Genomic DNA, 25,422 nt, shown 5'->3' with positions numbered 1-25,422 from the left:
TCCCCCACTAGCCAGGCAGTTACACTATCATCTTCTAGTTCCAAGGGAGGGGGCCCAGTGATCGGGACCCCCAACGAGAGGGGAGCGAAACACCTTCCCTGTGGCTCATAGAGCTGTGGATTCCAAGGCAGGCCTGCTTCTGTCCAAGTCCCTGTCTTTCCATTCTGTGTTCCCTTCCGCCCGCCTCCACCATGGATCCCAACCAGCGTTGCCCTGCACTGTCCTGAGGGGAAATCCACCTGCAGAGCCGAATACGGCAGCTGCCCCCGCTCTGTGGAGGGCTGAGCCCCCCCCAAGGTGCTCTGGGGGGTGTTGTCTCCTGAGGCAGAGCCGGCTGTGTGTGGCGTGGCCCTAGCCCAAAGAATGAGTGTGTAACAGAGCCAGCGATCGAGCCACCCGCCCGGAGCACGGGGCCCACGGACCGCGGGCCTGTTGGATGTGACTCTGTCCCCCTCTAGTACCGGCGGCTGGGCAGACGGGGGGAGGAGCCGTGACCACCGCCACTAACTGAGCTGGGGGTTTACCTGAGCCAGGAGAGGCTGCTGCGGTTAGAGCCGGAGGGGCCAGGTTCAAGCTGTGTGGCTGCCCCAGGCAGGGGGCCAGCATTACACACGGGGCTCCTTTGCTAGCCGCACGGCAGTCATTCAGTCAGCCCGTATGGGCCAAGGCACGGCCCCTATAGCACGGAGGAGAAGCTCAGGCCTTCGACTAGCCTGGCTCTAGGGGATGTGTGCTGCAGCGAGGCCCTGCCCCAGGCATCGGAAATCACCTGCCATGCAACTGGGGCGTGAACGCCGAAGTCAGAGCCCGACTTTGCTGGGGGCCTGACTCCACAGTGTGCGTAGCCAGGCATGCGGCCAAGCCAATCGGTGTGTGAACAGAACCAGCACCTGCTGCTGCTCCGTGGGCAGCCTGGAGCGTCGGCCTGGCCCCCCACCATTACAGCTCGGTGTTACCCGCTGCAGAGCTCACGCTGTGTGACCCAGGCATTGGGGGTGGGGAAGGGGAGCAGGCTGCCCCCCCCCCGAGCCCGACACGACCCAGTTACCTCAGGCCCCGGCTGGCCTAGCACCAAGGTTTTCGTACACATGGCGAGAGACCCAGCACTGGGCAGGCAGGCCCACCCTGGAGGTTCAGCATCCCTCTCCCATCCCCCGCAGGAGTCGAGAAAGTGGGTCAGGCTCACTGCTCCCCAGTTTGGTGCTGGGGAAACTGAGGCACCAAACTGCCCAATGACATGCTGAAGGAAGCCTGTAGCCACGCCCTGAGTGCATCAGAAAGCCGATTGGGTCGTGATTCGTGTCGCTGTAGAATCTGGCTTGGGCGAGCGGGGAGAGGGCTGTGGAGCTCCCCCATCCCCACCAGGGGCTGAGCTGTTAATGGGGGGAAACGCTGGTCTTTGCAGTGGTACTGGCTGAATGGGGAAGGGGTGGGAGCCTCTATGGCACGCTGGCCTCCCTTACACCAGCGCTGCGCTTGGGTCAAGGCTCAGCCTCTAGCCAGCCTCGCCCGTCCTTCTCTAACCACATCGGGCACCTTGCGCTGCGTGTGCTGGAGGTGAGCCACTGTTCAGTATATTTCTTCCGCTTTGTTTGCACCCACCCTCTGCCAGCTGCACACTTGTGCGTGCGCACACCCACTTGTGCGATGCACACTCTGCATGCAGCCTCCAGCACTTCGCTTGCTGTCTGGCCCCTGCTCAGACACCCTGAGTGCGGGTCTGGAGACTGGCTCAGTTACACTCAACCAGCCAGCGCTCTGTGGCACCTGTAGGCTGAGCTGCCCTGGGTGACGGCCAGGCCAGGTCAGCCCAGCCCAGGCATGAGGAGACGCCCATGTGACTCACTGGTAGAAATGCCACCTGAAAGGGCCTGGCATGAATCCCAGGCAGGGGAGGCACCCTCCTCTCTCCCCCCCCTTCCCCCCTGCCCCGCCGACCTGTCCATGTGGCTGGCAAAGCGGGGGCTCTCTGGGGCAGTCAACTCTAGCATCTGGCCAGCAGGGGGCAGTCACACCCACCATCGGCGCCGACCCCCAGAAAGCAAAATGAGTCAGGCAAGGCTCGGAAACCTTGTATTACAAAAATAATCAAAAAAAGCGCGTGGCCGCGGCCTGGTGCAGCAAGCCGGCAGCCCGGGCTCCGGTGCGGAACGTACCAATCAAAGGCAACTAGAAAAACCAGACAGACAACGTTAAACAGTCACGGGGCAACATCGGGAAGGCTGAACAACCTCAGCTGACCTGAGCTGCTGCAAACCAAAGAGCGACCCCCTCCCTGCTTCTCCCCCCCACGCCAGCACCGGCAGGCAGGACGGGAGTGGGAGGGGGACGGTTGATACCACGGCACTGGCTCTGTGGACGCCCAACTGCCTCCTTCTCCAGGGCAGCAGACACCTGGGCCACGGGGACGGGGTTAAAGGAAGTGCACTTTGCATGCTCGTCTGGTGGGCGTCCAGAGGCTCTTCCCCGATTTCTGCAAGGGGGGGGGGGGGCATATAGATATTAGCAGATACGCCCAGGCCAGCCCTGACCCTCTTCCACCGCGCACCTGCTCTCAAGGGTTATGCTCCATTCAAGTCGGCCCCCTCCAACCGTCCCCACTGAGCCTCGCGCTTCCCAGCACCCTCCCGCCCCACTCAGGTCCTTCACCTGCCAAAGGACACCCCCCCACCCCGGCCACGTGGCTGTTTGGAGCCAGGCGGCGTCTGCCTGCCCCCTGGGGGTCGCCTTTGCTTTACACCAGCTCAGTCAGCCCTCGGTTCAGCTGTACGCTCCACGTTGCCCGTTCTGGGTTCGGCGCGGGGCGGGGAAGGGCAGGAACGGGCCCCATCACGCTGACTTGGTCCCGCTCTCCACTTCCTTGTGCACCCACAGCTCCTTGTGCTGCTTGCGCCCGAACCCCTCGTCGTAGTTGCCTTTGCTCTTGAACAGCTGCTGGAAGTGGGGCTTGCAGTAGAACTCGCCGTGCAGCGCCGCGTAGCTGCCCAGGCTAAAAGGAAGGTGGCACGGGTCAGCCAGCCCTGGGGTCAGCCGAGCGCCGGGAGATGCCAGCAGACCACAAGGGGGCGCAACCGCAACTCTAGTAGTGACCGGACAGCCAGGGGAGGGACTTCAAAAGGGAGAATGTGAGGCAGAGGGGAGCAGAGCAGAAGGGCCTGGGGAGCGGAGCTGCGGGAATCAGTGAGGGGTAGGACAGGAAAAAAGACCTGTCACGTCTCTGCATTGTCGCCGGGCACTCAGCAGCCACCCCGGCTCGGAGACGCGGCCTTGCGCCCAGCAGGGGCTCGGGTTCTAGGGTAGGGCAGCTTGGAAACGTCCTTCCAAACTCCTGACCCGGCCTTTGGAGAAGCCAAACGAGCGACGCTCCCAGTGCAGGCTGGCATGGGACCTGGGGCGCGTCAGTGCTCTGGGGCCCGCTGGTTGCAGTCAACCAACATTCGAGTTTCCTCCCTTAATACCGGTGCTCTAGCCATGCCGGAACGCCTGGGGCTGCCGCTCCGGCCGGAGCAGCGTTCCGGTCCTTTGGCGCCTCCGGGAGAGCTCTGGGCAGTGCCTCGCCCTGCACGGCTTTTCTCAGGACTCCAGCACTTGATCCCGAGTCTGAGCAAAAGGCTGTGACTCCTGGGGGGCTCAGCCCAACCCCCCCCCAGCCCAGCCCGCTCCTCACCTGAGCTTGGCATTGCAGTGCTTGCAGCAGAAGCAGGCATTATGGAAGACGAACTTATCAGCCACCAGCCGCTCCATGGGGTAGACGGGTTTTTGGCAGGCCGCGCACATCTCCTTCACCTGGGCTTTCAGGCTGAACGACTGATCCGCACGGAAACCAAAGGGAGACGGTGGTGAGGGGAAAGCGCCACCTGCTGAGTGCCCGACAGCATCAAGGGAACACAGGTGTCTGGCCGCCCCCACAGCCCACCCGCTGGGTCATTATTAGCATTTCAAATTAGCCCGAATGCTGGGGTATTGGATCTGTGCAAACCAGAGCCGTCCACCCCCAACCCCGAGCAAATAGCTCTTCCCTGGAGGTTTCCATCCAAACTGTGACCCAGCCCAGCCCCACTTCGCTTGACAGCGGCAATAGGCACAGAGCACAAGATGTGGGTACCGGCTGCCTTGTGATCTGTTCTTTCCATATATCGCCTATCACACACTCGGGGCAAAAGCCACCCTGACCCAGCCTCCGGCACGCCGGACCTGTCCATTGCCTTTGGGTTACGCCTCCTCGTTCAGAACACGCAGGGGCTGCCCCTAGGGTGGGGAATGGGTCTGAGCCAGTCGTGCGGGTCAGGTACCTTGGAACGCTGCACCGTGCTGCCTCCAGAGTTGCTCTTTGCCTCCTAAAGTGGGGGAGAGAAATCAGTGAGAGACTCACCCAACATGCAGCAGGAGAAGGAGCCGGCCAGGCAGCAAAGAGACACCTGGTGCCTGACTGGGAAGCAGGGAGATGGTGGCAGATTAGACACGTGTGGGAGGGGGTTAGTTTTATAAGGAATTTTTAGGTTTGTTGCTGATGACACACCGGGCTTTATTTTTCATGCTCCATACGAAACAACCAACTTCCTCCTGGTAACATAGTCCAACGGGCATTTCCTGTACTAAGTAGTACTGTAATTGGAACTACCACTAGAGGGCACTCGACGTGCTTAGGCCAGAATTTTCAAAAGGTCAGCTCCCACAATCAGGGCCGGATTCTCCAGAGCTCAGCACACGGGGTCCACTTTTAAGAAGTCTGGCCTTTACTCTGACCCCTAATGGGGAGCTGAGCGCTTTGGAAAACGTGGCCCCCACATCAACACAGCTGCCAGACAGGCAGACACACCCCTCAGTCAATCCTCAGGCATTGCAGTTTGGGGGCTAGATGCTTCACCCCACTTTACCAGCTAAGCCCCACTCTACCTGCTGTCCCTCGTCATACAGGAAGCCCCAAGATTTAATGAGACAAGCCAAGCAACAGCTCAGCGTATGATGGCCATCCTTAATCCATGGCTCGGGACTGATGCTTGCTGACACACGCACCCACTACTGCAGCCCATAATCCTGTCAGGAACGTGACTGGCTGGCTGCAATTATTATTTCATTGTATTACGGCCGTGCTGAGATACCGCAGCTGAGCTCAGGGTCCCTCGCACTGGGCGCGCCACAGACCCACAGTTGCTTCCCCAAAGAGGTTACAAGCTGAAGAGATAAACCAGCTGAAGGGTAAGAAAAAGGAAGTCTCGGTATCTACATTTTACAGATGAGGAACTGAGCACAGACCGGTCAAGTGATTTGCCCAAGGTCACCCAGGCAGCCTGTGGCACAACAGAGAATGGAACCTAGAGCTCCTGAATCCCAATCCATTGTCTCAGGCACAAAACCAACCTTCCTCTCCGACTGCTTCCCTTCCCCTCTCCCCCCAACTCCCCCAAGCACAGACATTAACACAGGCATTACTCAACTCCTGCTGCATTAAACAGACCACGGCCCATTGCAGATATACTTGCTCTACTCCATTTGCCTGCCACCAAAAGGATCAACCTGTTTAATAATCTCTGAGAAAGCACAGCCACAAAGGAATATAGGGAAATGTGTCATTCAAATATTACATGCAAATAAAAACATGCAAATCGCTAGGTCTAAAAAAAAACCCTAACAGCCTATCACTGGTACGACGTTTTTACAGCCTGGTCCCTGACTTCTAAGGGCATGTTGTCTATTATGTTTCACCCATTACTAGTTGTGTTAATAGTGTCCTGTGTTTGCTTGCTAGACATGTGTTGTATGTGCTGTTGAACAAAAAGCATGTTTGTTAAATTACAACCACAAGTGCAAATGGCCTCTCAGTATATTGCTCTGAAACAGTTGTATAAACTATGACCCACTCAAGACTTGGTCGTGAAGGGTCAAAAGGGGGACAAGTAGTAGGAACATTTTATGTTTGTATTTTGTAGAATTTAAAATAAAAAATAATAAACTAATAATTAAATGTATTAATGTATGATTTGACCATATGCTGCCAGCCACCCTTTTTGAGTAGCAAAAAAGGAATGGCCGAATGTACCATTGGTAGAAATGCATCTGCCAGAATTTCTTTGTATCCGGACTAATTTCAAGGCAGTAACAAACCGTTAAGGGTCACCACTTTGATGTAGATTTAGCAGTTTAAAATAAGTAAAAGAATGCCGTAATCGTTTTTCTTTTGCATTGCAGTTTAATGTTCCTGTTCAAAATGTTCTGTGTAAATTAATTCTGTTTTGTATGTAAATAAAAAAATGTATATTACAGAATAAGTGTAAAGGCCATCACTAAACCAAATCGTCTAAAAAAACAGGGAGACAAACAGAAGAGCGCCAGGAGGCTGCAACACGCCCCTATTCAAATGTCAAAAAAGGGCAAATTAACATCTCAAAAAATAAAATAGGCCCCTATCAATAAAACTAAAATTGCTATCATCAAAACCAGCATAAAATAACTCCCTAAAAAAATTAATAAAAAAAATTATTTAAAAATAGCAAGCACTCGTCAAACAACAATTAATGACAGCATGACAGTGCAAAACTCATTGGTCCCAATTAAAAAAAAAAAACTATATAAACAGGGGGCCTTGCCATGAAACTTTGGGTTCGTCCTGCCAAGACTTCCCCGGAGCATCGTGTCGGGACTGACAGAATCCGGCTCCTCCCTTGATCAAGTAGATTGATCCAGACTCTGGACTGGTAACTATAACGTTGACCGGCGGGACTGTGTGTGTGTGTGTGTGTGTGTGTGTGTGTGTGTGTGTGTGTGTGTGTGTGTGTGTGTGTGTGTGTGTGTGTGTGTGTGTGTGTGTGTAATGTAATTAAATGCATATGCCAATTTGTTGTATCTTCAATAAACACAGCGTATTGCCTTTTCCCCTGAAAAAGATCCCATGTGCTTCTTATGAGCATAACAACACTCCAGCGGCACGTAGGGCCCTGCACCCTGGCACTGCCAATGTCACTGCATCATCTCACCCAGCCCTGGTTACCAGAGATTCTACTGCTGCTCCGGTCCTGCTTCATTTGCCCCATCACCTCACCCACTCCACCCAGTGGTCTGACTCTGCTCCCCGGCTTGTCACTGACAGTGCGACGCGGGTGCGAGCCAGAGAGTTCCTCTCTCAAACAGCCGTTCAGGAACACAGGGATTCATGGGCTTCTAGCGAGGTACTCAGCAGCGTAACCCAACTCCGGGAGCAGGGAAGTCAATGAACTGGGTAATGAAAATATGTCAGTTTCTGCCCTGTTTGCTAAAGCTTTGTAACTCCAGGCTTGGCGGCTGCTTCAAAGACACCCCTGACCGACTCTCTCCTTCCCCTCTCGCTCCACTTCCCCAGCCTCCTCTCGGTCCCCCCACAATAGCCTGCTACTGCAAGAGCCTTCTCCTCTCCAGTGCCTGCTGTCTGGAACAGCCTCCCTCTCACCCCCTCGGTTCCCCCTCTCCTTTCCCAGCGCCGCCTCTTCTCCCTCTGGCTCCATTGGTATTTTGGGGGGAAACAGTTTGTGTAACACACATGCTGGAAATGCCCATTTCCAGGAGCCGCCTCCGCAGACATTTCCCAGCTGTTCTCAGTGCCTGGCACAATACAGCGGAGGCCAGGGGCCAAATTCTCCTCTCAGGCCAGGTCTACGCTACAGCCCTCTATCGGTATAACTACGTCACTCAGGGGTGTGAAAAATCCACACCCCTGAGCCACGGAGTTACACCGACCTTACCCTCCGCGTAGACAGCGCTGTGCCCACCGGAGAGCTTCTCCCGTCAACATAGCTGCCACCTCTCGGGGAGGTGGGTTAACGACACCGACGGGAGAGCTGTGCCGCTGTGCCGCTGTAGGTGAAGACAAGTCTTCACTCACACCAGCACAAGCCTGGAGTCACCCACTGATCTTAATGGAGAGAGATCTGTAGCAAGGAGAAGAAAATCAGGCCCTGTGAAACTAGATGGATTCCCCTGACTGGGCAGAAGCAGTTGCAGGGTTTAGAAAAGAAGCTGCCCCTTTGCCAAGGGGTCAACTGCAGAGCGAAACCTCCACACAGTCCCCCAGATGCCCATGTAACTGACCTGCACGTCTCGTCATTGATGGGTAAATGGGTCCAGACCACTCTGTGCCTGGCTCGGGCTCGGACTACGCACAGTCTGCCCAGACATCGCTGTGCCTGGCCGGCACGCTCAGTGCCCCCAGGAACAACTTCGCTGAACCAGGAAAAACATCATCACTTTGAAGCTGAAATACGTCCATGGGCAGCTCTATCGGCAGCGTCCCATGTCTCATCTCTTCTCAGCAGCCTCAGGTCGAGTGCGCTGCCTGTTTAATAGCCGCCACGTTGTCCCTCGGGGGAAGGACTAGCTCCTGTCCTAGCACGGGATGGTCTCGGGTCTTTTTCCATCTCTACCTAGCCTGATCCTGAATGATACATATGCTCCTGATGGAGATCACAGACTGCCATGGAAACACAAATAAGCACTCGGCACCGCCAGGCAGGAAAGGGGCGAATGGTAACATGGCGGGTGGGCCACAGACCCAGCTAATCAGCTTTCTGCTTCCTGGGGGTCAAATTTCCGACTGCTTGTCAGTCTCAACCGGGGGGGGGGGGGGCAGATTTTCCAAAGTACCCAGCAGACGCCACTGTGATATTTAATGGCCCGATTTTCACCAGTGCTCAGCACCCAACATGGGGGTGAGTTCTTGTGAAAAGCTGGCCCGAAAGGCACCACCTCTGGTCAAACCCTTCCTTAAGACATCGCTGATCCCGATTCTTTTCTAACATGGTTGGTACTGGTAAGTATCCTCCAGATAGCCTGGGCCAATTGTTTTCAGCCAATGGGATAGTAGCATAGGTGCTGGAACTGGGGGTGCGAGGGGGGCTGCCACACCCCCTGGCTTGAAGTGGTTTCTATTATATCCAGGGCTTACAGTTTGGTTCAATGGCTCTCAGCACCCCCCCCCCCACACACACACACACTATAAAAATTCTTCCAGCACCCCTGGATAGTACAATAGTGAATTTGTTGCTCAGACTAGTCACTGTCCCTGTTGTCTGGTTGGTCAACTAAGTGACCTGGCATCATCTCTGCTCCCTGATTGGATGACTGAAATATTTCCCATGGTGACCAATACAGCTTTTGGAAGAAGACAGGGTCATGCTAAAGAGGGTGAAAATGCCAGGGATCGGGGCCACGTCGCGACCAGCGTGAGGAATACAAGCCTCTAGTGTCACATCAAGCTGCAGTCCCCCCAAAAGCCGCACATATACAACACTCACCCTGGGTGGATCAGCGGGCATGGGCCCACAGATCTCTGGCACTAGCATACCCAGCGCTCTTAGCCAAGTCTGCAGCAGCCGCATCAAACTCGGCCCAGCTGCCCCTAGATGGCATGACACTGAGTGGGGTTGAATTACACCTAGCAGGGTTTAACTAGTCAACCAGCTGCAATAATGGCTGATGGATCACCCACGACCCAAAGCCTGTTTCCAAGCGCTCAGTACGTGCTCTCTGCCCCTGGGAACACGCAGTTCCTTTGGTGGGGCGGTTCCCACTCTTGCTATGTGAAATAACAACTCCCAGGGGTGAGGAGGACACTTACGTGAGTGGAGGTCGCGCTGGCTGGTCCCTTGGCCTGGAACATGGTTCCTTCCCCCTCTGTCTTTTGGTTTAATCCTGAGGTTGACGTCAGTGGCCAAATGCTGCCCGGGCTGCTGTGGCTAAGTCTGGCCCCTTGCGATATCTGGGGAGGACATGTCAAGAGAAGCACGGCTCGTATGGGCAGACCCGCTCCCTCGCACCGGACAAGCTGCCACCAGTTCAAGGCTTGGCAGGGTCGGTGCCTAGAGCGCGGGTGCTTGACCCTGACCAGGTGAATTCGCAAGCTGGGTCCCGGGCAAATATGCAGAGCTGCCCTGGGGGGGGGGGGGCAGCAGCTCCAGGCTTCCTCGGTGTGACCCGGGGAAAGGGCAGTGGTCACCGAGCTGCTTGTGGGTGCTGGGGAGGAGGCGGTTCAAATCCTCAGTGGTGCCCCTTGCCTGACAACACCTTCCTCCTTCCCCAGGGTCCAGCCTCCAGGATCAAGCTCCTGGGATTGTCTAAGGAATCAGAGAGATTTAGGCACCCCAGGCTCCTTTGAAAATCCCAGCCTGAGCACGAAGGATGGGATTCACAAAGGTGCCTCACTTCCACTGAAACCAATGCGAGTTAGGCACCTAAATACCTTTGTGAGCCCCGCCCTGAGGGGAGTTTAGCCCAGTGGCCGGGCACTTGCCTGTGTAACAGGCTGGGAATCCCAGTCTGCAATAATTGGATGAACGCGGCGTGTGACCTAGACAATGAGGGCGAGACCCTGTGTAGTGGCATTGGGTCACTGGGCGTTCCTGTAGCCAGCGACCTTAATAGGGGGCAGTTGGAAAAACGCAATGGCTCTAGAGAGTAGTCTCCCAACATGCCCTTGGGGGCGATTGTGCAGTACCTGGCCCATGACTGGGGCTCCTCGGTGCTACAGAGAAATAATAATGGTGGAGCTATCAGAGGGCAGATGCCACGGCCAGGCTCCAGGCCAGAGTCACGCAGCTGTTCTGTCAAGGCAGGGAGCCCGGCGATCAAAGGGACCCGGAACGTGGGAGGGAGGGGGAGTTGTGAGTGATCTGTCTGTGGGGAAAACAGGCTGACTTGGAGACAGACAGGTCCTGGGGGAGCAGCTGAAGCGGTGGGGGCCTTGCCCACCTCCCAGGGGGTGCTAAGCCGTGGGGAAAAGCAGGTACGCGCACAGACTGGGGATGGTTTTAAGAGAGCTGGGGTCACCCCCTGCACAGACCCTCGGCTCTAGCTCTAGGAGGGGCCAGGTGCCCCCCGCATCAGGCTCTGCGCTGTCCTCAGGTCGCGCGCGCAGGATTTGCAGGTGCTGCAGCCCCTGAGAAAGTGCCTCCGATTTTACCCAACTCATTTCCCGTCTCCTCTGTGGTTGGCTTGTTATTTCCTGCTCCACCGAGCCGCGCGGCCGGAGTTACCCTTGGCCAGACGCACATGCTCAGCGGGGTCAGAGCAGGCCAGCCACTGCCTGCCGGAACCAGAACCCTGGATCCAAACACCCACTAACAAGGGGGGTCACAATCCAGACCCACCTGGAGGGGCTCGGGCCCCGTCCTGGGGCTTGCCCTAGGGCATGCACCCTAGCAAAGAGAACCAGGGCCCTCTCTCTCCTTAGGACCATCAAAGGGGTCTGTGGACCTCCCGAGAAGCTTCCTGTCCCAGCCAGAACCAGGGCTGAAAAAGAAACACAGCTCTTACCAGGCTCCGACGAGCTCCAGTTGTGGTTGGGGTGGAGCCGAGCGACAAGCCGAGATGCTTTGTCCCTAGTCGGGAGATTGGCCCTTGGGGGAGGGGACGTTCTCAGCACCAAGGAGACGCTCGGGGTTGGGGAGACCTACAGAGAAAACACAGAGAGAGTCTGTCCCGGTAGAGCAGTAACAGCATCGCCCAGTGCAGGGGGGGGGTGTGCAGGCTCCGACGCCGGGGGGCTTGGCACTGCCCAGTGCCCCACTGCCCTGATGTAAACCCACTCCAGTCGGGGGGGTCCAGAGCCTAACCTGCCTGTTCTCTAGGGTCACAGGAGCATCATCCCCGCTGCCTCAAAACATGTCCAGAGAGCGAGACACCAACAGACGGGGAAACAGCTGCCCAGACGTGCAGAAAGCCCCTAGGTTTCTCACCTACCCCCACCCCTCAACCTCTGCCCTTCACACATCCCTCACACCTTCAATCCCCCCCTCCTTCCACACACCCCACCAAAGCTCCCCCCTCCCACATGCCCTGCCCTGCGCAGACCCATGTCAGAGACCCTCCCCTCTGCGCACGTACCCGGCTCAGACCCCCTCGTCTCAGGAACGAAGGCCCAGTGGAGGGGCCCCTCGGTGCACAGCTCTGCAGGGACTGAATAGGAGATGTTGCTACACATCCTTCCTGCCAGAGGACAGGGAGGGGAGGCAGCCGTGAAAGCAGCCAGGGAAAGGGTGCGCTCAGGAGTGTGGGTCAAACATCCTGTGTTAGGTCAGAACCCACAGGGTGGCAGCTACCACCAATGCGGCCGCCCCGCCAATGGAGGTGCTAGTGCAGACCGGGCTCAGGCATCGGGGTCAGAGGATACGATGGTAAGAACGCCGGGTTCCTGTCTACACTACAGCCTACGCTGCTGGGAGCGGCACAGACGGTGAATTGCGGGGCCCATACTCGCCAGCGTAGATGCATCCAGAAGGGTTGTCGCCATCCCAGCCCATAGAGGCTTTACCAGTGGCTCTAGAGCAGCCTTTCTGGGCATGGCCCCGCTGCTCTAGAACAGCCCTACCCGTACTGCATAGGCTGTGCTCTAGAACAGCCTTTCCATGCCCGGTATCGTAGCCAAGAGTAGCATTACAGGGGGCTCTCCCCCCCCACTCCAGAACTGCCTTCCAGGCTCCAACATCATCCCAGCCATTCTGGAACAGACTTCCCACATGCCACCCCCCCTCTGCTCTAGAACCGCTGTCCAGAGCGCAGTGCTGCCGCTCGAGAACCGCCACCTGCTCACTGCGCTTTGCCCACGGCAACCGCCCATCAGTCTGTGGGAAAGCTTTGGCTAAACATCCCTGGTGTGCTGCAGGCGGCTAATGGGTCCAGATCCTCTAACCGACCCGGGCAGCCCCTGCCAGTCACATGGGGCCCGATCAGCGTGGCAACACGGAACCTGCACGCTCAGCGGGGCGGGGGAGAACAGCTTTAAACAAGCAAACTCTGCAGTTGGCATCAAGGGCCTGGGTTTTCCAGGCTGGATCATTCCCAGCTGAACTTGGTCCCTGAGCCCAAAGTGGTCACCTGGCAGTGAGCAGAACCCAGCCCTTCTGAGTGTCACTCCAGGGTCTCGCCGCTGGGCCGCGCTGCCTCTCAGTGCCTATAGTTTTACAGCGTTCTAGAACCGAAAGAAATAGTTACAGAGCAGGAAGGAAGCGTGGTGCGGTGGGCAGGGACCCCACTCTCTGCTCCTGCCACTGGCTTCCTGTGTGATCTTGGGTAAGACTCAGCCTCTCTGGGCCTTGGTTTCCCATCTGTACAATTGGGATAATAGCACCGCCCTGCCTCCCAGGTCTGTTGTGAGGATAACCACACTAGCGACTGCGAGATGCTCCGACACTACAACAATGGAGGGCCAGATAAGCACCTTAGAGCGTGTGTGGGACAATGACATTGCGGGCGAACAGGAGGGGCTGGGCTCTGGAACGAACCGGAGATGATGAAGCAGAGAGAGAGACAGGCATGGCAGGAAAAGGCAATCTTGTGGGAGATAGAGCAGGTCAGCGCTAGCTGAGGAGAGAGAGGGGAGCAGCCTGGGGAGGGTGTGCGTTACACACCAAGAAGTGGGACTGGTCGCTGGCCCTTGGCCACACATCGCCCTATGCCCTCAAGAGAGCGAAGAGGAGCGGGGATTGAGACTTGCTGCCACCCACCACAGAGGATACTTAGCTCTTAAGGTCACTCCTGCTGGAACAAGGCCCGACAAAGCAACTATCAGCAGCCAAAAAAAAAAAAAAAAAAACAGCTCGGTAGCGGAGCTTGTCTTTGAATGGCGGTGGAGGGGACTGGGCCAGATTCATCCCTGGCGCAACTCCACTGACTTCAGTGGCGTCACGCCAGCGAGGAGTTGGGCCCCCAGTCACAGGAGGTTGCCCAATCAGGGTTTGGCTGGACAGTAAACCAGCATTGACGAACCACGTCCGGCTCTGCAATAACAGGTGCAGGGACCCGGCAAGTCGTGCGCACTTGTGCCTTACGGGCCAGTCTTTCAAAGGGCTCAGTGCACCCACAATGGGGGACGAGGCCAGCACAGCGGGTGCATGCTGGACGCTGGGCACTTGAAAACTTGAGTCCTTGTTGCCTAAATGGGAGATGCGCTCTCTGGAAAAGGCGGGGTTCTACACTCCTCTGGCAGTGCCATTTATACCCCCTTTACGTGCAAATGAGAATCACGCCCACTGCAGCCTGTGGCTGGGTTTGCAGTGATTGCTGCTGAATCCTATCATCATTTCCACTCCTGGCTCTGCGACTCACTCACTTTGACACCTTGGTCAAGGCATCGTGCCGCCGCCTGCCTCAGTTTCCCCACCTGCAAGGTGAAGCTCATGATATTGACCAGCTGGACCTCACATGGAGGGGTGTGCTTTGCAAGGCTAACTTTGTCTGTAGAATACAGCGAGTCAGGAATTTTGCAACAAGTTGTTTTCTCGTCAATAGAAAAAGGGTTGACATTGAATCGAAATGATCTCAATGTTCTGATTGACTCAAACCGGGGTGGGGGGGGGCGGGGGAGGTTCCGTTTTTTTGTTTCACAAATATTTTTGAGATTTCGACTTTTCATCCTAGTCTGAGACAGGGAAAAATGTCAAACGCTTGAATATATTCATGGGGCAGGAAAACTGTTTTCCCACCCAGCTCTCATGTAGAGCACTTTGAGATCCAGAGACGAGAGGCTCTCTATTAGTGGGTGCTAATTAACGATCGATTATCTAGCCCCGATCCTCCTCTGTGGCCCATGGAGCGCAGGCAGCGTGACACACTGGCAGTAACAAAAGGGGCGACTTTATTATTTTTGTTTTAATAACCAAGCAGACTCAGTGCCGCTTTCTCATGGCCCCTATTGACGTTCTGCGTCGGATGCTCCTGGGAAACGGAGCGTTGTCGCCAGCTGCCGCTGGGAGTGGATTTCCCCTAGTCAGGAGCAACTCTGGGCTCACTCAGCAGCAGTGGAGCTTGTCAGAGAGTGAGTGGAGCTGGCCGTGAAGGGGAGATGTGGGAAATGTCTCCTGCTGGGATTCTCACCCTGCGGAGCCCCTCGGGGCTTTGGGGCATCTTAAGTCATAGCACAAAATCCCTGTTGAGGAAACGACATGTTTCCCGCTTCGCTCTGCCAGCTGGAACATCCACTCAGGCCAACGGTTGCTGCCACCTGATGCCTGTTTGGGAACCGGTGTGGAATGAGTTGGTGGGTACTTAGTGCAGACCCCCAGTGGAACAGTCACCTTGTCAGCAGCATCATCAGAGAGAGGACGAGTGGAACAGACGATGGTGACCGACCTGCCCCTTCACCATTAGAGGGTGCCCCTCCAGGGCAGGGCGTGGGATGGAGGGGGCACCGGGACAGCATGGAGGAAGCCTGCGCCTGTCCATGACAATTCACCAATGCTGGACTTGCTTAGGGCAGAGTCCTGAAGTCCCGGCTCCAGCAAACTCCCAGAGACTTCAGCAAGTGTGTGCCGGAGTCAGGACCTCAGGATCTGGCCCTTCCCTTCTTTTATTTAATTATTGTCTCTGTAGACAAGCTGAAGGTATCTGCAGGGTGGGAGGGGCTCCGGCAGCCACGAGTGCCATGCAACAATACTGAAGCAGCACAAAATGAGTCACTTTCTGCTGACACTGAACAAGGAACTTTATTAGAATAAGGAAAACAGGCTCAGTGGTTTGAACATTGGCCTACTAAACCGAGGGTTTTGAGTTTGAACATTGGCCTACTAAACCGAGGGTTGTGAGTTCAATCCTTGAGGGGGCCACTTAGGGATCTGGGGCAAAATCAGTACTTGGTCCTGCTCGTGAAGGCAGGGGGCTGGACTCTTTTGGGATCCCTTCCAGCTCTATGAGATAGGTATATCTCCATATATTATATTATCCCTTAAGCTGCTCTGCCTCTCTGCTTCACTGCAGAGTTTCTGCCTAGAATCTTTCCCACCACCCCCGGTTTCCTGCTACAGATTTAAAGAAACAGTACCCAATTGTCGCAATGAACAACCTCCACACACCCACGGGCACACATAGGGTCTGTCAAACTCTGCCTTCTGCTAACCGTCGCCCCATGCTGGCGTGTCACTCGGAGGACATGATCTCCCCTGCCATAGTGAAATCTTCACCTGCCAATTGCTCTGACAGGACTAAGGAGACTTTCGGCAGTATATTTGTGAGGGGCAGTGGTACCTCTTTGCACGGCAGAGATGAAGATTTCCTCCCTCCCCTCACTGCGTTCTCTTCTCCCAGGCCACTCGGCACAAGCCTGGAGCAACCTCTGGCCAGCTGGTGAGCGGCCCTTCGGAAAGCCAAAATGCTTCCTGTAAGGCTAGCGAGCCAGGCACCGGGCCCCTCTCAAGCATATGGTTCCCATTACAAGCACTGCACGGAGCATGTTTACTGGTAGGATAATCGTGCCTGTGCGTCAGACTTTCCCAGGGGTAAAGCGCAGGGCAGGAAAGCTCCCTCGTGCTGCAGGTCCATGAGAAACAGCACCAAGTGAAGGGCTCCCGGCCTCATTTGCTAACGACCTTTGAGTGAATTTCCGGCTGGTGAAGGTGCCAGGTATCCAAATCAGCACATGCTCTGCCAGAACAGGGGGATGACTTGCACTCAGTACCGTAGACACGGCTCTTCCCTCTGCACCAGGGAAGCATGTGTGAAAGAGCCCAGCCTGACGGCCCGTGGGGTTGATTTTCCTGGCTTAGCCATCGTGTGCAAGCAGTGATAGTGCAAATTTCACACACACACACACACACACACACACACACACACACACACACACACACACACACACACACACACACACAGAGTCCACCCTCAGTTTCCATGGCCCATTCAGCCCTTGCCCTCTCTGCCAGCCAGGGCACCAACTGAATTTTTTTGACATGTGACATGCTGAGACCCACCAAACTCACTGCACCCCAGGCAGAGGTGCCCCCTTTTTTATAGCAACAGTTTTGGAGCCTTGACTGGCCTGGGCTAGATCGGCAGCAGGCGTTCCACCTTGACCCCCACGGGGCTGGGAGGCTGCACTAGCGCGAGCATCCACTTTGCTGGGTCCAGACGGGCTCGCAGAGGGCGGGGGAACACATTGGGGACCTAACTGAGTATCCGCAGGAGGGAGGTTTTCCTTCCTGCCCCGCCCATTAGTGCAAGATAGGAGAGAGCCTGGGTCTGAGCACGCTCAGGGCTCACATGCGAGCTCTCGCTGGACGCTTGGAGGGACGGGCGGGCGGATAAGAGCAGTTGGAGCAGGTCGCAGGAGGGCGGGGTTAGTCTGTGGCAGACTAGAAGCGCCCCCTAGTGCTCTCTGACCTGTACTGCATGTGAGACACTGGGAAACATACGGACCAGGAATGAATAGCAGATGGGTGATTCTCCTTTCGACCCAAGGCAGAGAGACAAAAGATGGCCCAGTGGGGAGGGTCCTTGCCTGGGACTGCGGAGGTGTGAGTTCAAGCCCCTGTGCTACCAGCTTTCCTGTGTGACCTTGGGCAAGTCACTTTGTCTTGCTTTGCCTTGGCTCTGCATCTATAACATAGGGATAATAGCACTGCCCTACTTCATAGGGTGCTCAGATACTACAGTGATGGGGGCAGGTAAGTACCTACCCTAGATGCTAATCCAGCAGCTACCATTGACTTCAGTTGGAGTTCCTCAGTGTCTTGCAGGACCGGGTGCAGATACAATGCACCAAGCTCACAGTTCTAGCCCTTTTCCAGCCACATTTTGCTGCCAAGTTGCCTCTTGAAAGATTGCCCGTGGGAAGGAAATCTGCAGATGGGATGCTGAAGAGAAATAAGTTTCTAGGAGAAACAGGGCTGCCTTTGTCAGGGGCGACACTGCACGAACCATTTTGGAACGGAGAGGAAAAAAACCCTCCCACTCACCTCCACAAGTATCCTTGGAAGCAAAATGGGAGCGGCTGGAGCAGGTGTCTTTGGAAGGACACCAGGCAGAGGGGAATGTTGAAATCCATAGCAACTGCCTTTCAACAGCGGGATCTCAAAGCACTCAAGGATTGGGAGCTGACTGTCCTAGGTGCTGAGAAATGGGTAGTCAGAAGACAGTCCCCAGGGAGATCTCAATCTAGGTTTCTGACAAGACAATTGAAAAACTGGGGCAGGAAGAGGGCAGATGCGCTAGCACTAAAAGTGCACGTTTCCCAGAAGTAGGGTTGGTCTCCACTCGCCAGTCTGGTCACTGGTGGAAGCAGAGTTCCTTTGAGGAGATCTGGGACTTGTACATGAGACTGCAATGTGGTAATTACTGTGGCTAATTGACTCGCATGAAGAGAACAATTAAGGGCCCTGTGGCTCGCTCCGTGCCATAAGGCCCAGATCCTCAAAGGTCTGGCTCTTGACGCCCATTGATTTCAGTGGGAGTTAGGCACGTAAATACCTAACTGGCTGGTAAAGGTGCTGGGCCACATCTGTTTATTGTCGTTATCGCTGGTCGAGTCCTGACCCCCCCACCAATGTGGCAGAAGGATTTTCTACCCCCAAGGCCAGAGGGACGGAGGAATTTAGAGCAAAGAGGGGAACCCCCACTCCAGTTCCAGCCTTCTCGCCGGCAGGAGGTCAGAGGTGCCGTGGGGTTTGGAGGCGAATCTTCTGCTGGAGTTGACACTTTCTGATATCTGTCCGATAAGCATCTGGACTCCGGCACGTTCCTACCGGGGGTGCCCCAGAACTCTACAGGACATGGGGCTGCCCCGGAGACAATCCCATAAACTCTAGACAGCTTTTGTCCTTTTTCACTCCTCCTTCCATCACCGCGCCCCTCCGTCTGGCTGAAGGGGGCTGCACACTGCTCCCTCTAGACCCACTGGCTCCCCAGAAAGTGGCCCAGGACTCCCTGTGCCCCTCAGGGGCTGGGGAGGCTGCCCATAATGGGCTCACTGGCTGATCCTGAGGGGGAAAGATTCCCCCCCAAGCAATCGCTCGGTAAAGCCTCCCAGCAGCCTTCAAACGTCACCGCAGGGAAGCCATCTCCTTGGGAGGTTCCACACGCGATCATAGCTGCGCTTGGGACCATTACCAGCTGGCGGCAGCCCGTCTGGGCCCGATCCTGAAAGCTGACACTGAAGTGAGTGGGAGTCGGGGGTGCTTGGCTCATCTCAGGATCAGGCCCTTGTTGTTATTAGACACCAGCCAACCCATAGGAGCATTAGCTTGGCCATGCCGAAACACAGGTCCATTTGGTGTCCTGCTCCTGGCAACAGCCATTACCTGATGCTTCAGGGGTTGGCAAAAGCAATACACCTAACGCAGCCAGACTGGCATACGTTGCTGTGTATGGGAGCACGGGATTCATTCCTGATCCCCCCAGCGGCTCTCAACTCATTCCCTGCCCCAGGCACTTTGAATACCACAGAGCTGCAAATTACACTGGCCATAAAATCATTCGCCCCCCCTTTTAGACTCTTCCAATGGTATCTGACTTTCAGTCATACTGAGGCAGAGAGTTCCACAGGTAGATGATTAGCTGCATGAAGAATTAGAGGGTCTGCAGTAGTTGGGTACAGGCAAATGGCTAAGACAGCGGGACTGACAAGGCATTGAGCGGTTAATTTGAGGCTCGTAGAGAGAACCATTCGGACATATATCTTAAGGTAGAATTTACTGGTTTTCTGGCATTGAAAAAAAAGCTACTACCACACTCTCCTAAGGTGCCTTAGCACTGATCCATCCTGACAATGGTAACTAGATCTTAACAATGTTTTTGTCTGGGAATTTCCTTAGTTTTTTAGACTGTACCTAGAGATACTCACATATGAACGCACAGTCAACACTTATACTTTCTTCTGCTAGAGAGTCTATAAATAGATACAGGCTTGATTCAAGTCAATGGAACATTGGGGTGTTCAGCACCTCAGAAAAGAGGCAAGATTTTCCATGGTGATTAGTGGCTTGGGATCCTTCATTTTGGGGGTGTCCAGCCTGAGACACCATAAAGGGGCATAGTTTTCAGAACAGGAGCTCCTGTCCTCTGATAATCAAGCCCCTTCCTGGGTTTTGGGTTGGGCACCCCAAAAAAGCACTCGTTCCCACTGAAAACCTTGCCCGTCGTTTGTAAATTCCACACGCGCTAATGGCCCTTATAAACACCGAAACAAGGACCACGGTGGAGTTATACTGTCTGAGAGTCCCCCTTCAAACACCATGACTGGACTTCTCTTTGGCTCCAGGCCACCTCTCCCTGCATTGGACCTCTCAGAGTTCTTCAACTCCATCTCCAGGGTGGCTCAGTTCCATTCATCCGTGTCTCCCAACAAATGCTTGCAAGAACTCAGCCAGCCACTGATGGGAGTTCTTGGAGGGTCACAGTTTGCAGGGCTATGACTGTTGAACTGAGCCCTATCCCACACCTCGCCAGTACTGAATGGTACCAGTGCTGATGAGACCAAACACAAACCACTTGGGATTTCTCGATCAAGGTGATTTGGAGACTAGACATTAAAAAAAAAAGTAGGAGACCTTTAGAGGGTGCGGAAAGCCAGTCGTTCTGGTTTAATTCATCTGAAACTGGCTTAATTCATCTGAAACTCCACTGTCCCCTTCAAATTTGCCGCTTTCCGCTTTTCTACTAAACTCTCTCTGCTTTGTGGTTCTCTTGCCCTCTCAGCCAATGGGTCTGTTGCATCTACCAGTTGCATCCTGTCTAACATGCAGACAGAGCTCTCTCAGGGGCTGTCTTCTTGGTTTTTTGCTTGCACAGCAGCTAGCACAATGGGGACCTGATCCTTGACTGGGGGGTAACAAGCCTACAAGTTTGGCCTACAAGTCATTTCCTGTCAGTTTCAACTGGACTAGGTTTTAAATGATCCATTCGACTCAAATGGGTCAGTGTGTCATCTCTCTGTGCTTCCGTTTCCCCCATCTGTAGCATGGGGACAATGATCCTGACCTCCTGGGAAAGCATTTTGAAATCTATGGATGCAAAGTGCTAGATAAGAGCAAGATTTTTATTATTAAAACTCCTAGACCTGGAACAATCTCCCAAGGGAAGCCATGAAAGCCGCTCGCTCAAGAGGTTTAGAGCTGGACTGGATGAGACATTAGGAAATGCACTGTCAGGAATAATCCTGCATTAGCCAAGGGGGATAAACTAACTGTGATCTAACAGCTCATCTCCCATCTCTGGTTTCTCTGATCACATTAAAAATGGACACCCCCCCCCCTCCAGCCCCTCCCTCGTGTGTATTGCAGCATGTGACAAAGAGCTGCTGAAGAGGTTACAGCCCAACCAAGGCTGGGAAATTCAAGGGAGGAAAAAACAACCCTGCGGTGCAGACCGGGTGTGGGGGGGCGGGGTGAGGAAGGCTGGCTGGAAAACAAGAAGTGGGGGGGAGCATGAGAAACACCTCAATAGCCCTGGGCTGTGGGAAAACCAGATTCAGTTCCCTGCTTTGAATTAGGCAGAGCAGGACCTTGAACTTGCGTCTCCCCCGTCCCATGTGCATGTCCCTACCCCGGAGCGGGGGACAGACCAGACAAGCTAGCCTGGACCTGCTGAAAGTTCCATCACAACCACTACATTGCCACCAACTGGTTCAGTTTGACCAAGGAGGCATTTCTGATGGACCACACGTTGGAACCAAACCATTCCAGCCGGCTTCAGGGCTGTGTCTCCAGCCCAGCCGCCCCCAGCCCAGCATCACCCCCGGCCCGCTCGCTCTCGCTTCTGCTCACCACCAGGCCAGCTCCTCGCCTTGCAAGACCAGGCAAGGCTCGGAGAGGTGTCCATCTCCCCAGAGGGCTACGGGTTCACGCCGCCTGGCCCCTGGCTGACCCCATGTCCCGGAATGGTCCCCCGGCAGGACTTAATGTATAACGAAAGCGGTGCCGTGGCTCAAGCAACTGTTTTACTTTCATAACTGACGCGGCAAGCCCAGAAGTGCTGGGGCCCTGAACTGCCCGGCTCAGAAGTGCCGGGGCCCTGAACTGCCCCGTCCAGAGGTGCCGGGGCCCTGAACTGCCCGGCCCAGAGGTGCCGGGGCCCTGAACTGCCCCGTCCAGAGGTGCCGGGGCTCTGAACTGCCCCGTCCAGAGGTGCCGGGGCCCTGAACTGCCCCGTCCAGAGGTGCCGGGGCCCTGAACTGCCCGGCCCAGAGGTGCCGGGGCCCTGAACTGCCCCGTCCAGAGGTGCCGGGGCCCTGAACTGCCCGGCCCAGAGGTGCCGGGGCTCCGGACTGCCCGGCCCAGAGGTGCCGGGGCTCCGGACTGGCACAAATTAAGTTCTGGCCACTGGCCAAAAACAGACACCCCGGGCGGGTCATGCAGCCTGAAGATTCTGGCCCCAATGGCCACCCATCTAGACCTCCTCCCACCGCCTCCTCGGAGAGCAAAAGTTGCAGGCGCCTTCCCCTTATGTCTGGCCTGTCTTATGAACCCCCCTTCCCAGAAACCGGGCTGGGCTGGAACCCCCTTCCCACCCCCCCCCTTTCCCCTGCTGTGCAATGGTCCATGCGCCTCCTTCTCCCTGGCTCGGTGTCTCCCTCTCTGTGCATCTCTCCATCCCCTTCCCTCCGGGCATCTTTCTGCCCCTCCAGCCCTCCGGCGCCGGGGGCTGTTCCCGGCTCCCTCCCTCCCCCCGAGACCAGCAGCAGCGGCTCCCCATCACCCCCCAGCCCGCAGCATTGTCTCCTCCGGCCGCCGGAGCTTGTGCTGGACTCACCCTGTGCCCGCGCCGGGCTCCTCGCGGGGCTGCAGAGCAGAGGGGGGTTCCCCGGCGGGGTCTGTCCGTCCCTCTGGCCAGGAAGGGGGGGGGGGGCTTTGTTGGGTTTTTTTCTGCCCAGACTCAGCTCTGGGAGCTGCTTCCTGCCAGCTCCCTCCAGCCGCCTTGCTAGTCCTTTTATCACAAGGCTGCTGCCTGTGATTGGCTCCTTGCTTTTCTCCTTTGTGTGAAGCAACCTATAACCCCCAACCTCCTCCGAGCCCCCCTCGGTCCCCCTCTCGCCAGTCTCTCTCTGCCTCCCCCCCCCCCCCCAAATAAAAATCCAAGTTGCTTTCCTGGCCTGTCCCAGTGTGAGCCTTGCCAAGGCAGATCGCTCCAGGGCACATGCCTCAGGTGCCTGCCTCCCTCTAGTAGTGCCAGGGCAAACAATCATTCTTCCTACGCTGCTGTCAAGCTGGGGCCGGTTCTCCAAACAGCCCCCATCCCACAAGACCCCCTGGCAAAGTTCTGGGGTTCGGGCTCAGCCATCTATGGAGAGGGGGTCAGCAGTGACTTTGGCTAGAGATGCTCAGGCCCCCTTAGCAACACTATGGGGCAAGATTCTCTCTGCTCATGGCAGCCTCCCTGACCCCTCATGGTAGCTCCCCTGCCCCCCGAAGTTCCCTCCTTCCCATAGCTCTGTTCCCAAGTTCCAAGGCTTGCTAAAGCTTGTAGGGATTGGTGGACTACAGGCTCAGCCAGGGGGTTGATGCATTGCTTTGGGAGATCCCTCCCACTAAGGTTCACAGCAGACACGCTCCCTTCCTAAGGACCCGAGAAGGCACCCATCGAAGGTGCTTATTGCTGTCCATCTCTGTAGTGTCTGAGCACCTCACAGTCTTTAATTCATTCACCCTCACAACCGCCCTGTTGTGACAGGAAGCATTAGTATCACCCCTCGACACTGAGAGACTAAGTGATTTGCCCAAGGGCACCCAGAAAGTCTATGACTCCGCTGTGCTCAGCTCCCACTGCTCTTTTGAAATTCGCCCTTTGTTCACTTCTTTCCAGTGTCACACACCAACCTGTTGGGGAGTTTTGCTCTGTAAATGTATTAAGAACCCCAGTAGCGAATTAGTGATAAAAACTAAGCTGGTTTCACATCATGGTCCCCAAAGACGCCTACGTAGCACAGTTACACGGATAGATCTCTACAAGGACACATGCCGGTTAAGTACAGTTTGATGCCGTGCAGGAAGCCCTAGGTGTGTTTAGACGAAACATCCGTCTGCAAATGCATCCAGGTGACCTAACAGCTGCAGAATTTGTCTACAGAACAAAATGCAAAAAACATTAATGAATTTCCAGAGGTTGTCAATGGGCTGGGATGTAATAACAAAATAATACATCACACTGACACAGATACAGATCCCACAGTATGGCCTAAAAGACAAGTATGACATAAAATCGCATCCTTTCCCCACTATGAGTACAGGGGCATTAATGGGCCACTTCGCCTTGAATGATCCCTCGAAATATGCGTTAACAAGTTATGCCAAACAATCTGTTCCCCCGTGAGTATGTTTCCCAGACCTGAAGAAGAGCTCTGCGTAAGCTCCTAAGTTTGTCTGTCTCACCAACAGATGTTGGTCCAATAAAAGATATTACCTCATTCACCTTCTCTCTAGTCTCTCTAATATCCGGGGAACAACACAACTACAATAACACTGCGTACAAAACGTTCCATTATCACTGACACAGCTGAACTTGACTGGATGGTAAAATTAGATGTTGCTGAGCAACGACAGACACTAAATTACTTGGTTAAGAATATGATCGCTATAATAAAGTCCACACAGCATAAGTTCAGAAATACTATGCATAATGCACAGTGCCCATCTGGGTAGTGAGACGTAAGAACAGAGTCGGAGATGCCCCATTATGTCATGAGTGCTGCCATGAAAGAGAAGATATCCGAGTGTGAAATCTACAACAAACACAGGAAACACCATGGAAAAGAACCACTGAAAGTAGGTGAGATTCCTCGTTGCCCTTGGTCCAAAGCTGGTGCAGATCTATTGGAAAGAAACAGGAATGTAGTTAGAAAAGAATCATATACCAGGAAACTAGAACGGACGAAATACAACAATGCCAAGCCAAGTGAGAGAGGAGGTTGGATTTCAAACAGAAAGTGTCTAGCAAGCGGCATCCACCCACACCAAAGTGACGTGTCAGACCCGCTGCTGAGGGAGAACCCTACAGGAGGAACCGAAAACACCTAAACAAAACTCAGGAGACTGGCTCTATCCATTGTACTTATCTGACCCCCGTGACATTGCTACCCAAGCACCTCAGAACCTTTAATATACCCCTGAGGTAGGACAGTGCTGCTATCCCCATGGCGCAGATGGGGGAATGAAGCACAGAGAGTACATCTACACTGTATTGTAAACCTGGGTCTGTAGGACCTGGGCTTGTGGACTTGGCGTTTCCGAGCCCAGGTTTGAGCGTCCGCACTGCATTGTAAACCTGAGTCTCACAGGCATGTAACACGCCCACACACACATTCTGACTCGGGTCTGCAGCTTGACCTGCATCCACACTGCAAAATGACAGGGCTTGGATGTGCGTCCTAGGACCCATTCCCCTGGTGGGCCCTAGGACCCAGGTCCAGAGGCCTTGCTGACCTAAGTCAGAAAGAGTTGTGTGTGGATGGTAGGGAGGGTTGGGGTCAAACCTGAGTCTGAGCCTTGGTTTACAAATGCAGGGTAGACATACGCATGGTCACACAGAGAGCCTATGGCAGAGGGAACTGAATTAGATCTTCCAACCCGTCCCCCTGACCAACCGGCCTTCCTTCCTCTCTTGGGTCTCTGGTTCTTGAGGACATCCAGAATGCCAACAACTTTGCTCAGGTGCTTAGAGAGGGAGCATATCTCCTACCCACACACCAGCCTCAAAAAACAG

At 55.1% G+C, this 25,422-nt stretch overlaps 1 protein-coding gene across 3 annotated transcripts; it reads right to left on the bottom strand.

The window, feature by feature from the left end:
- Window positions 1-2,057: 2,057 nt before the first annotated feature.
- LIMD2 (LIM domain containing 2) lies at window positions 2,058-22,675 on the bottom strand. Of its 3 annotated transcripts, none has more exons than XM_005309624.5 (6): window positions 22,477-22,675; window positions 11,281-11,416; window positions 9,587-9,727; window positions 4,293-4,337; window positions 3,668-3,807; window positions 2,058-2,989 (listed from the first exon to the last, which is right to left on the bottom strand). In XM_005309624.5, exons 3-6 carry the CDS (start codon window positions 9,626-9,628, stop codon window positions 2,830-2,832), a joined length of 387 nt encoding a protein of 128 aa, XP_005309681.1. In that variant the 5' UTR covers window positions 9,629-9,727; window positions 11,281-11,416; window positions 22,477-22,675; the 3' UTR covers window positions 2,058-2,829. The 3 variants fall into 3 exon arrangements, with proteins under 3 accessions (XP_005309681.1, XP_042713081.1, XP_065434126.1); XM_042857147.2 differs by lacking the exon at window positions 22,477-22,675 and adding an exon at window positions 11,851-11,962; XM_065578054.1 differs by lacking the exons at window positions 9,587-9,727; window positions 11,281-11,416; window positions 22,477-22,675 and adding an exon at window positions 7,424-7,641 and having other exon boundaries at window positions 2,690-2,989.
- Between the last annotated feature and the right edge of the window lie 2,747 nt (window positions 22,676-25,422).

This window comes from Chrysemys picta, chromosome 24 (genome assembly GCF_011386835.1).
Source record: "Chrysemys picta bellii isolate R12L10 chromosome 24, ASM1138683v2, whole genome shotgun sequence".
Classification (NCBI taxonomy): domain Eukaryota; kingdom Metazoa; phylum Chordata; order Testudines; family Emydidae; genus Chrysemys; species Chrysemys picta.
The sequence above is the reverse complement of the archived record's forward strand: the minus strand, read 5'-3'. Positions and strand labels throughout refer to the sequence as shown.

Excerpts from the sequence above, each read along its gene's own strand:
- LIMD2 (XM_065578054.1), bottom strand. The coding sequence starts at position 7,555 with ATGTCTGCGGAGGCGGCTCCTGGAAATGGGCATTTCCAGCATGTGTGT. Across the intron at positions 4,338-7,423 it reads GGAGAGGGGGAACCGAGGGG|GAGGCAAAGAGCAACTCTGG; the intron begins GTGAGAGGGAGG and ends CCCCCACTTTAG. Across the intron at positions 2,990-3,667 it reads CACTGCAATGCCAAGCTCAG|CCTGGGCAGCTACGCGGCGC; the intron begins GTGAGGAGCGGG and ends CCTTCCTTTTAG.